Source organism: Heterodontus francisci, unplaced genomic scaffold (genome assembly GCF_036365525.1).
Source record: "Heterodontus francisci isolate sHetFra1 unplaced genomic scaffold, sHetFra1.hap1 HAP1_SCAFFOLD_438, whole genome shotgun sequence".
NCBI lineage: Eukaryota > Metazoa > Chordata > Chondrichthyes > Heterodontiformes > Heterodontidae > Heterodontus > Heterodontus francisci.
The window spans coordinates 537,785-550,233 of record NW_027140493.1 but is presented as its reverse complement, the minus strand read 5'-3'; the positions used below and the strand labels follow the sequence as shown (position 1 = coordinate 550,233).

At 44.2% G+C, this 12,449-nt stretch overlaps 1 protein-coding gene across 1 annotated transcript; it reads right to left on the bottom strand.

The window, feature by feature from the left end:
* Window positions 1-2,433: 2,433 nt before the first annotated feature.
* On the bottom strand, window positions 2,434-6,760 carry LOC137360018 (probable G-protein coupled receptor 139). Its single transcript, XM_068025597.1, has 2 exons — window positions 6,691-6,760; window positions 2,434-3,332 (listed from the first exon to the last, which is right to left on the bottom strand). Exons 1-2 carry the CDS (start codon window positions 6,758-6,760, stop codon window positions 2,434-2,436), a joined length of 969 nt encoding a protein of 322 aa, XP_067881698.1.
* Window positions 6,761-12,449: the final 5,689 nt, after the last annotated feature.

The following is a 12,449-nucleotide window of genomic DNA, read 5'->3' as shown; positions in this document are numbered from 1 at the left end:
CTGTGAAGACCTAATCGAATTCCCTGAGGACAGATGTTCAAACCCCATCATGTCAGTGGCTGAAATGTGATTTCAGCTCATTAGTAAAATCGTGCAATTAAATGCTAGTCTTAATCATGTAGGCGAAAAACTGTCAGTGATTGTTGCAAAAGCCCATCTGGTTCAATAATATCCTTTAGGGAAAGAGTTTGCTGTCCTTACCTGGTCTGCTCTACATATAAGCACTTGAAATGCCATAGCATACAAGGCTATGTGCCAAGTGCAGGAATATGGGATTAGAATAGTTAGGTGCTGGATGGCTGGCGTGGACACGATGGGCCGAAGGGCCTGTTTCTGCACTGTATTACTCTATGAGTCGAGACCCAAAGAAATGTGATTGGCTCTTAACTAACTGGCCTAGCAAGCCATTCGGGCGGGTAAAAAATGCTATTCTTGCCAGCGGTGACCACATCCCCAGAAATAATTATAATTACTAAACATCTCACAGGTTCCAGTTTACAATATTATTGAATGCAGTGTTCAGCATTATTGAACAGCTCACATTTATCAGATGTGGTCGACTGTACTATGTTTTTAATGGCTCACATTTACCAGATGTGGTCCAGTGTTTATTATTACTGTTGTTTCACATTTACCAGATATGGTCCAGTGATTATTACTACTGTTGCTTCACATTTACCAGATGTGGTCCATTGTTTGTTATTGCTGTTGCTTAACATTTAACAGATGTGGTTCAGTGTTTATTATTACTGTTGCTTCACATTTACCAGATGTGGTCCAGTGTTTATTATGACTGTTGCTTCACATTTACCAGATGTGGTCCAGTGTTTATTATTACTTCTTTTGGGCCTCCTTATCTCGAGAGACAATGGATACGCGCCTGGAGGTGGTCAGTGGTTTGTGAAGCAGCGCCTGGAGTGGCTATAAAGGCCAATTCTGGAGTGACAGGCTCTTCCACAGGTGCTGCAGAGAAATTTGTTTGTTGGGGCTGTTGCACAGTTGGCTCTCCCCTTGCGCCTCTGTCTTTTTTCCTGCCAACTACTAAGTCTCTTCGACTCGCCACAATTTAGCCCTGTCTTTATGGCTGCCCGCCAGCTCTGGCGAATGCTGGCAACTGACTCCCACGACTTGTGATCAATGTCACACGATTTCATGTCGCGTTTGCAGACGTCTTTATAACGGAGACATGGACGGCCGGTGGGTCTGATACCAGTGGCGAGCTCGCTGTACAATGTGTCTTAGGGGATCCTGCCATCTTCCATGCGGCTCACATGGCCAAGCCATCTCAAGCGCCGCTGACTCAGTAGTGTGTATAAGCTGGGGATGTTGGCCGCTTTAAGGACTTCTGTGTTGGAGATATAGTCCTGCCACCTGATGCCAAGTATTCTCCGAAGGCAGCGAAGATGGAATGAATTGAGACGTCGCTCTTGGCTGGCATACGTTGTCCAGGCCTCGCTGCCGTAGAGCAAGGTACTGAGGACACAGGCCTGATACACTCGGACTTTTGTGTTCCGTGTCAGTGCGCCATTTTCCCACACTCTCTTGGCCAGTCTGAACATAGCAGTGGAAGCCTTACCCATGCGCTTGTTGATTTCTGCATCTAGAGACAGGTTACTGGTGATAGTTGAGCCTAGGTAGGTGATAATAGTATTATTACTATTGCTTCACATTTACCAGATGTGGTTCCAGTGTTTATTATTACTATTGCTTCACATTTCCCAGATGTGGTCCAGTTTTTCTTATTACTATTGCTTCACATTTACCAGATGTGGGTCCAGTGTGCTTTATTATTCAATGTTTCACACTTACCAGATGTGATCCTGTGAACATTATTATTCAATGACTCACATTTACCAGATGTGATCCCGTGTCCATTATTATTAACTGCTTCATTTTTATCAGATGCTATCAGTGTGCATTAGCATTGAACACTAGACATTTTCCAGCTGTGGTGCAGCGCTCATTATTAGGAGAAACTCCCCATTTAGTCGATGTGGTCCATGTGTGCATTATTATTAATGGTTCACATTTAAAAGGCACGATCCACTCTGCAATATTACTTCATATTTATCTGATGTGATCCAGTGTGCAGTATATTTGAACATTTTACATTTACAAGATGGCGTTGAATTATTGTTACATGCTTTACAGTGACCAGATGTTTTCCCAGTTTTTCACCCTCTGTTCCGAGTTAGCAATATTGGTTCTGTTGTAATTCAGATACCAATGTTTATTCTTTCTGTTGTATATGCACTGCAGGCGGTTTCCCCAATGCAGTTGCATTCTGCTGGCTTGGTAGTTTATTGGCCAGTTCTCTCTCTTAAGAGAGTCAGCCTGTTAACTGCCATGACCTGCCAGCCTTGTGGTATGGTGCAGAGGAAGGGTATGGATTGCAATCTACACAGCTTGATGCATCTTGCTGTCAATTGCTTGCTATTTGCATAATCTCCCATTCAGTGTAATCAAGTATTTCACTCCATTCTTCAGCTCTTCTCTGAATTTTTCCTGTGTCAGCCCATAGATACACGTGTTGGTGCAAGAACTGAGAAGCTGCAGCATGTATCCCGTTTGCTGGTTGATGTATATTGGGTTACTGTAGTATCTGTCTGAATAATTGTAGTTTTTCACCCGCCACCTTAGGGAATGCACAACATATGTCATCCAGAGAAGAATGAAATTACCAGATATAGTAAAGAGCAAGATCATTGACCTCTTCCGGTTTTTGCTCTCTGGATCATTTTGGTTATTGATGCTGCTGAGGAGCGCCCTGCGGACTATATTGGACTTTATAACATGTTTCACAGTGAGAGCATTTAACAAAAGGATCAAAAAGATCGGCACTAAAGGTGTTAAAATGCTGTCAATCCACTCGTATGCGGCCCATAAGGGTGAAGTGTAATAGGCAGGGGTTTCAATGCAGAAGTATGGAATGTTGTTAATTATAAGTTGAGGTTCATACAAGAAATATAAGGGGATGGTTCTCAGGCAGCTGAGCACGCACACGGTCGCTAAAACCATGTTCGCCGTTCTTTGGGTACAATGCCTTTGTTTGAGATTCGGACAACAAATAGCTACAAAGCGATCAAAGGTGAAAGCAACCGTGAACCAGACGGAGCAGTGCAGTGCTGCCATTTTCGTGACTAGTTTTATGGTGCATATGGGAGTGATGAACAATAAATTTATTGGCAAGTAAATATTGTTAATTCGCTTCAATATGACTTCAATGATCACCACCATTAGATCCGCCACTGCCATGGCCACCAAGTAATGAGTGACACATTTGGAGAGACCACACTTTCCACGGGACAGGATCACAATCGCGAGCAAGTTGACTGCAAGAGAGAGAAAAGAGAACTATCATTACACCATGCCAAGATCAGTCGCAGTCCCCAGCCCTTGGCACTAATTTCAGGGTTGATGTTACCTTTGTTAATTGTGATTAGTTCTGTACACAAAACAGATCCGGGGTTGCAATGTGGCAAATTAAAATTAACTGAATTGTACAGAAACTGAGATAAATAAAAGATTGAGGAAAAATGTGAGGATGTAGAAGATTCTGATAAAGCAACAATAACGTGAGTTGCTTCAGAAAAAAATTACATGAAGGAGGAACAGAACAAGACAAGTTCAATATGAGAATCCCGATGGATGGGACTTCTCTCACCGGGTCTCATTCCTACCCTTCCGATTACCGCCAAATAATTACCTGCAAAGTGTACTCTTCCTGCTCCAGCACAGTTACCTCTGGTGTCCCTCAATGATCTATCTTTTACACGCTCCCATTTCTCATTGCCATGCTACTGCTTGGCGTCATCATCCGAAAATGCTGCATCATTTTCCACATTTCTGTTGACAACACCTAGCTTTACATCACTAACACGTCTGTCAACTCCTTCACGCCTCTAAGTTATCACACTGCTTGTCTGACATCCATGATGAACAACATTTCCTCCAGTTAAATATTAGGAAGTGTGAAACCATTGCCTTCTGCCCGTCACATCTCTGTTCCCGAGCCATTAATTCCAAGCCACTCCCTGACAACTGTCAGACATTGAACAAGACTGTTCAGAACGTCAATGTTATACCTGATGAGGAGCCAACCACATATCTGCGCCATCACTAAGGCTACCTATTTCAACCTCTGTCCACTGTCCAACTCGACCCCTGCCTCAACTCATCTGCTGCTGAAACCCTCATCCATTCTATTGTTTCCTCCAGATTGAATATTCCAATACACTCCTGATTGGCTTCCTATATTCTTTCTTCTGTAAGCTTGAAGTCATTCAAAACCCTGCTGCCGGTGGCTTTACTCTCACTAATTCCCGCTTCCCTATCACCCTTGTGCTCACTGACCTATATTGGCTGCCTGCCAAACAACGCCTCTATTGTCAAATTCTGAGCCTTGTTTTAAATTCCGCCGATTGCCTCACCCCTCCTAACTCTGTAGCCTCCACCAGATCGAAAATCTTTGCAGATTTCTAGTCTCCTCTAATCCTGGCCACTTGTTCATCCTTGATATTAATTGCTCCACAATTGGCGACCGAGCATTCACTGCCTGGATTCTGAGCTCTGAAAATCCCTTCGAAATCTATTCACCTCTCGAACTCGCTTTTCTCCTTTATGATATTTCTTAAAGCATGCCATTATTTCCTTATGTGGCACGGAGTGACATTTTCTTTTCTCCATAATGCTCCTGTGAAGGGCCGAGGAAAGTTTTATTCCTTCAAAGGCGCTATATTAGCACAAGGTGCTGTTGCTGACTGGACATTGATGTGGACTAAAGATAAACAAGATGTAAAATGGAATGTGTAATGAAGGCAAGAGACTGCAATACGATCAATAATGAATTCAAAGGGTGCAAGAAAACGGGAAACAATGCAACGAAATCACACTTACCAGCCCTACTCTCATGTCCTCTTTACTCTTTAATTTTCCCACCTTTCCAATCTACTCTTTCCCGGTCAACCAATACTAATAACTACCCTCTACTTTCAGGCAAATCTGCAATGGAGAGACAGGCAGTGGAGGGAGAATCAGGGCAAAATAAATCCATCAGCGATCTAGGGAATTTATGGTCAGTCTGGTGGGTTGGAGAGAGATAAATCTTCAGTGGAGCTAGGGAATCAAATAACGGGGAAACCAGCCAAAGGGAAAGATTCAATCAAGTGGCATTCTTACAAAATGCCAGCTCATATGCATCTCTTTATCCATTTCTACAACCACCTAAATCCATTTCCATAATCCGTTTTGTTCCTTCTCTCTATCTCTCGCTCCCTCTCTTTCTCTCTCTCGCTCCCTCTCTCTCTCTCCCCCTCTCTCTCTTTCTCTATCCCTCTCTCTCTCCCAGCTTCAATTGATGGTGTCCTTTTCCCCAGCTCTGTAGGAAGTTAAGATCAAAAATACTCCGACGGGGGTTATCCCTGTCATTTAATTCCCAAGCACTGGGGAAATCGTGAATTGGCGAGTATTGAACACACAGTGTCCATCACCTATGAATTCCATTGATATAATTTTCGGCCTGCTTCATTTAGATTGAAATTTTCACATGCAGTATTTACATTTAACAAAAATACATCTCTTTCGGTATGACCAAATAATCAATTGCAAAGCCTTGCCCTGTGGTATTTCTCCAGCATTTAATGATCAGTGTAGACGCCATTTGTTCTGCGTCCAAGCATAGTTTTAAAAGACTATTACTTATTCTGGATAACTGTCACATTTCTCTGCCATCCAATGAAGTTTAAAATGAAGTTTAAACAGTCAAGTTACTGGTTGCAGGACCGAAAATAATTGTGCATACAACGCTACATAATAACTAATTGATTTCCTACAGATGTGCCTTTTGAACAGCACCCTCACCAACAGAGAGCCTACGAGGAAATGACTGGCCCTGACAACTTCTCCCAGATCTCCGGCAGAGTGAAAGTTACTGATAAAAGGTTAACGACATGAAACGTTACCCCTGTTTCGCTCGCTGCAGAAGCTGCCAGACTTGGTGAGTATTGCCATTTTTTTTCTGGTTTTATTTCATCATTGATATTGAGTATGTAGTCTATTTCAACAAGGGAAAATACTTTTTTTTAAATCAATGTATGGGCAGGACCCTTTCAGTAGAAGCAGTGCAGAGCTATCTTTCTCTGGAATCCTGATTCTTTTGAAGAGCTCATAGACAACGTTCTGGACTAAAATTATCAAATTTCAGGTGAAAATGATTTGCTTTTCCTTCGGTATTAACCTGATATTTCTGACAATACAAGAAAACAAGTTGAAACCTCAACGGAAACTAAGGTGCAATTTTGCACGGGATGACTGCTGACATCTGTTGCCAGCAGCTATTGGAAATATGGAATTCTCCCAGATACAGTAGTGGGATATCACTCACCAATATTTCTGCGGTTGAAGTTTCAAAAAAGTTGGTAATTTTAATTGAGAAATCGTATTAAGCAGAGAACAAATAATGCTAATTATATTGATACAATGGAATAGGCGATTATATCACATAAGTCAAAACACATTACATAGTTTGCGTATTCTCTGTTTTCTTTGTTTTCTTTCCATCTGTCTTTCTGACAGTCTCCATCTCTTTCTTATGTCCAAATTTATTAATACTAACATGTTACAGTAGAGGACAAGGAACAAGAACAGAAGCAGTTACACTGCTTTATACTTTGACCAGTATTATTGCCTTACCTGTTATACCAACGGCTGCAAGAACAGGGTAGTAGATGCGTTCAAATTCAAAGATGAATGGATAATCCATGATCCATGTCATAGAACGCTGTCTGTGAGACTGTGACTGAAAATTGTCTACTCAGTCAAATGAGACCCTACTTATACCAATGAGCGACAGACGCTGAGATACTTAGTTGAAGTGCACCACATTAGTTACATTCAGTTAAACAAACAAAATTAATCATCTTTCGCCCCAAGTCTCCATTATGCAACTAAACCTATTTTCAGGGCAATTTCAAAACACTTAAAAATTGCTTTGGAATATCTTCAAAAACAAGTGGTCACCTGCACGCTGTGACTGAGCTGCATAAACAGCCTCATAAACAAATCTCTGGACATTGGCTACATGTACAGACAATGACTTTGATTGTCATTTTCAAAAATCTCTACTGAGAACTGTGTACTGTGTGAATGGTCCCCAAGTGTTTGTAATTGGTAGCTGAACTTATTGAATGTAATTGATAAGTTAAGCTTCCAGGAGAAGAGAGCAGGGATATATTTAACAGGAAAATAGATTAATCACATTGCTATGAAAAAATTTTTAAAGGAAATTTCATTTGCAGGTTTTGAGTTTTTGTGTAAAACCTAACCTTTACTGGATGTCACATGCCTTTAGCTAAGTAAACAACAAGAGCCGTGATGACTCGAGGAGTTGTTCCAAGAGAAATGACATGCGAAGATTCATGGTGGTCAGGAAATTTTGGGAAGGCGGTGGCGAAATGGTGTTATCACTGGACTAGTAACCCAAAGACCCAGGGTATTTCTCTGGGGGCATGGGTTCGAATCCCACCACAGCAGAAGGTGGAATTTGAATTCAATTAATCTGGAATTAGAATCTAGTCTAATGATGGCCATGAAACCACTGTCGATTGTTGTAAAAACCCATCTGCTTCACTAATATCCTTGAGGGAAGGAAATCTACTATCCTTACCTTGTCTGGCCTACATGTGACTCCAGAACCACAGCAACGTGGTTAACTCTTCCATGCCTCCTGAAATGGCCTAGCAAGCCTCTCAGTTGTACCTCACCGCTACAAAGTCAATAAAAAGGAATGAAACCGGAAGGACCACCGGGCCTCGACAACGGCAAACCCAGCCCACCGGGTGGCACAGTGGTGCAGTGGATAGCACCGCAGCCTCACAGCTCCAGCGATCCGGGTTCAATGCTGGGTACTGCCTGTGTCGAGTTTGCAAGTTCTCCCTGTGACTGCGTGGGTGTTCTCCACAAGCCAAAAGACTTGCAGGTTGGGAGGTATTTTGGCCATTATAAATTGCCCCTAGTATAGGTAGGTGGTAGAGAAATATAGGGACAGGTGGGGATGTGGTAGGAATATGGGATTCGTGTAGGATTAGTATAAATGGGTGCTTGTTGGTCGGCACAGACTCGGTGGGCCGAAGGGCCTGTTTCAGTGCTGTATCGCTAAACTAAACTAAAACTGAACAGCCCTGTTGACCCTACAAAGTCCTCCTTACTAACATCTGGGGGCTTGTGCCAACGTTGGGAGAACTGTCCCCCACAGACTATTCAAGCAACAGTCTGACATAGTCATACTCACGAATCATACCTTGCAGACAATGTCCCAGAAACCGCCATCTCCATCCTCGGGTATGCCATGTCCTGCCGGCAGGACAGACTCACCAGAGGTGGCGGGACAGTGGTGTACAGTAGGGGGGGAGTTGCCCTGAGAGCCCTCAACATCGACTCCGGACCCAATGAAGTCTCATGTCATGAGGTCAAACATGGGCAAGGTGACGTCCTACTGAATCCCAACTACCGCCCTCCCTAAGCTGATGACTCAGTACTCCACCATGTTGAACACCACTTGGAGGAAGCACTGAGGGTGGCAAGGGCATAAAATGTACTCTGGGTGGGGGACTTCAATGTCCATCAGTAAGAGTGGCTCGGCAGCACCACTACTGGCCGAGTCCTAAAGGACATAGCTGCTAGACTGGGTCTGCGGCAGGTGGTGGGGGAACCAACACCAGGGGAAAACATACTTGACCTCGTCCTCACCAATCTGCCTGCTGCAGATGCTTCTGTCCATGACTGCATTGGTAGGAGTGGCCACCGCACTGACCCTGTGGAGACAAAGTCCCTCCTTTACATTGAGCATAACGTCCGTCCTGCAGTGTGGCACTATCACCGTGCTAAATGTGATAGATTTCGAACAGACCTATCAAGCAAAACTGGGCATCCATGAGGCTCTGTGGGCCTTCAACAGCAGCAGAATTTTACTCAACCCCAATCTGCAACCTCATGGCCAGGCATATCCCCCACTCTACCATTATCATCAAGCCAGGAGACCAACCCTGGTTCAATGAAGAGTGCAGGTGGGCATGCCAGGAGCAGCACCAGGCATACCTCAAAATGAGGTGTCAACCTGGTGAAGCTACAACACAGGACTATCTGCGTGACAAACTGCGCAAGCAGCATGCGATAGAGAGAGCTAAGTGATCCCATAACCAACGGATCAGATCGAAGCTCTGCAGTCCAGCCACATCCATCCATGAATGGTGGTGGACAATTAAACAACGAACTGGAGGAGGTGGCTCCACAAATATCCCCATCTTCAATGATGGGGGAGCCCAGCACATCAGTGCAAAAGATAAGGCTGAAGCAGTTGCAACAATCTTCAGCCAGAAGTGCCGAGTTGATGATCCATCTCGGCCGTCTCCTGAAGACCAGAGCATCACAGATGCCAGACTTCAGCCAATTCGATTTACTTCGCGTGTTATCAAGCAATGACTTAAGGCACTGGATACTGCAAATCTGTGGCCCTGACAATATTCCGCCAAAAGTACTGAAGACCTGAGCTCCAGAACTTGCCGCGCCCCTAGCCTAGCTGTTCCAGTACAGCTACAACACTGGCATCTACCCTGCAATGTGGAAAATTGCCCAGGTATATCCTGTACACAAAATGCAGTCCAACCCGGCCAATTACCGCCCCATCAGCCAACTCTCAATCATCAGTAAAGTGATGGAAGGTGTCATCAACAGTGCCATCAAGCGGCACCTGCTTCACAATAACCTGCTCAGTGATGCTCAGTTTGGGTTCTGCCAGGGCCACTCAGCTCGTGACCTCATTACAGCCTTGGTTCAAACCTGGTCAAAAGTGCTGAAATGAAGACGTGAGGTGAGAGTGGCTGTCCTTGACATCAAGGCAGCATTTGACCGAGTATGGCATCAAGGAGCCCTAGCAAAAGTGAGGTCAATGGGAATAAGGGAGAAAGCCCTCAGCTGGCTGGAGTCATACCTAGCGCAAAGGAAGATGATCGTGGTTGTTGGAGTTCAGTCATCCGAGCTCCAGGACATCACTGCTGGAGTTCCTCAGGGTAGTGTCCTGGGCCCAAACATCTTCAGCTGCTTCATCAATGACCTTCCTTCAATCATAAGGTCAGAAGTCGGGATGTTCGCTGATGATTACACAATGTTCAGCACCATTCGTCACTCCTCAGATACTGAAGCAGTCCGTGTTGAAATGCAGCAAGACCTGGACAATATCCAGGCTTGGGCTGATAAGTGGCAAGTGACATTCGCGCCACACAAGTGCCAGGCAATGACCCACCTCCAACAAAAGAGAATCTAACCATCTCCCCTTGACATTCAACAGCATTACCATTGCTGAATCCCCCACTATCAACATCCTAGGGGCTACCATTGACCAGAAACTGAACTGGAGTAGCCATATAAATACGGTGGCTACAAGAGCACGCCAGAGGCTAGGAATCCTGAGGCAAGTAACTCACCCCCTGACTCCCCAAAGCCTGTCCACCATCTCCAAGGCACAAGTCAGGAGTGTGATGGAATACTCTCCACTTGCCTGGATGGGTGCAGCTCCAACAACACTCAAGAAGCTCGACACCATCCAGGACAAAGCAGCCTGCTTGATTGGCACCCCATCTACAAACGTTCACTCCCTCCACCACCGACGCACAGTGGCAGCAGTGTGTACCATCTACAAGATGCACTGCAGCAATGCAACAAGGCTCCTTCGACAGCACCTTCCAAACCCGCGACCTCTGCCAACTAGAAGGATAAAGGCAGCAAATACCTGGGAACACCACCACCTGCAATTTCCCCTCCAAGTCACACACCATCTTGACTTGGAACTACATCGGCGTTCCTTCACTGCCGCTGCGTCAAAATCCTGAAACTGCCTTCCGAACAGCACTGTGGGTATACCAACCTCAAATGGACTGCAGCGGTTCAAGAAGGCAGCTCACCACCACCTTCTCAAGGGCAATTAGGGATGGGCAATAAATGCTGGCCTGGCCAGTGTCGTCTACATCCCATGAATGAATTAAAAATAGCTTTCTGTTGGGCTGTGGATATTTTTGTGAGTCAGTTGCAGGTCAGCCTGCAAAGAAAAAGGATGCCATCTGATCTTTTCTACCGTTCTCCGAGAAACCCTTGGAATCCAGTGTGATAACTGAAACTCCTGATGTTGCATTTCTTATGGAAGGCATTCCAAATTAATCTTCCACGTCGCCTGTCGGGAAATGCTGCGAAAGGTCCCAGTGACAACCGTCAACACATTTGTGGGACGCCAGAAAACAGACAACTGTTATCATTTCACATTTTCTCATATTCCTTCGACAATTAACAAGTACTTGGCCAAATTATTTTATTGCCTTTATTGTGTATGTGTGTGTTGCGCTATTATTGGAAAGGAACTTTCATATTTCAATCAGTGTGTTACTGCTTTTCATCTTGACTGACCAAGTGGTGTTTTATAACAAATTAATAATTTTGTTGCTTATTATAGAAACCTGGTTGGTGGATTTTATTCTTAAATAAAAGAAGAGGATATCATTCGTTGTTTTGGTAACTGGATAAACACTGAAATACATTTTGCGACCCATGGAGGAGTGGTACTAGAGAAAGACAGTGAACCCGTCCAGCCTCAGTCGTAACAACATGGTGGAAAAAACAATGGAAGAATATGTTGATGGTGTGAGACAAAGAGAGATGTGATGAGGCTCACGTATGGTATGCTCATTCGCATGGGCTAGATGGGCTTAATGACCTCTTTCATTGCTGTAAATTGTATGCAACCTCGCGTCAACATGTGCACAGCTTATGACCAGTCCATTTTTTTTCAAAAGGGTTTTCTATCGAAAATCATAACCACAGAAGATGGGATGAAGGATATTTACGAGTTTTCAAATTGTAAACTTTTATTCTCACCTGTGAATCGGGGGAAACATACTGAGCAATGTTTCTTAGTTGAACCAGAAGTATTCGCGATTTCACAGACACACTGAACATCAACCTTTATTCAAAGGTTCGATGGCAGGAATCTAGACCAATGAGATAGAAGATATCACAGGAGTACCATGCATTGTCTTTCGGTAATTTAGTACCATCGACCTAAATGCTGAATTAAACAACTATGGACAGAACCACCGGTCCCATTTGTTCGGAAACGTTTCAGGTAATTGTTCTGTTCTTGCCATTTGTATCTTCACTGTGCTGATCATTTGTTTATTTCCATGTCCCATTACCATGCATATTGCTTGCATTATCATCCCTTCTATCTTTTAATAACTCCTGCCCGCCATGCAATCACAGATTTTCCCGTTCTGGAATAGAGTGCATTGCTTCGATTTCCCACTTTTCTTCTTTTCTGGTCCCCCTCCCATGCCATATGCCTCATATTATTCCGACCCTCTCTGTTACTCTGCCCTCCCAAATCTGCACTCCAATCCTTCATCAGT

Bases quoted from the DNA above. Each gene is read 5' to 3' on its own strand.
- LOC137360018 (XM_068025597.1), bottom strand. From the start codon at position 6,760: ATGGATTATCCATTCATCTTTGAATTTGAACGCATCTACTACCCTGTT. The intron at 3,333-6,690 runs GTAAGGCAATAA...TCTCTCTTGCAG, and splicing joins TGCAGCCGTTGGTATAACAG to TCAACTTGCTCGCGATTGTG.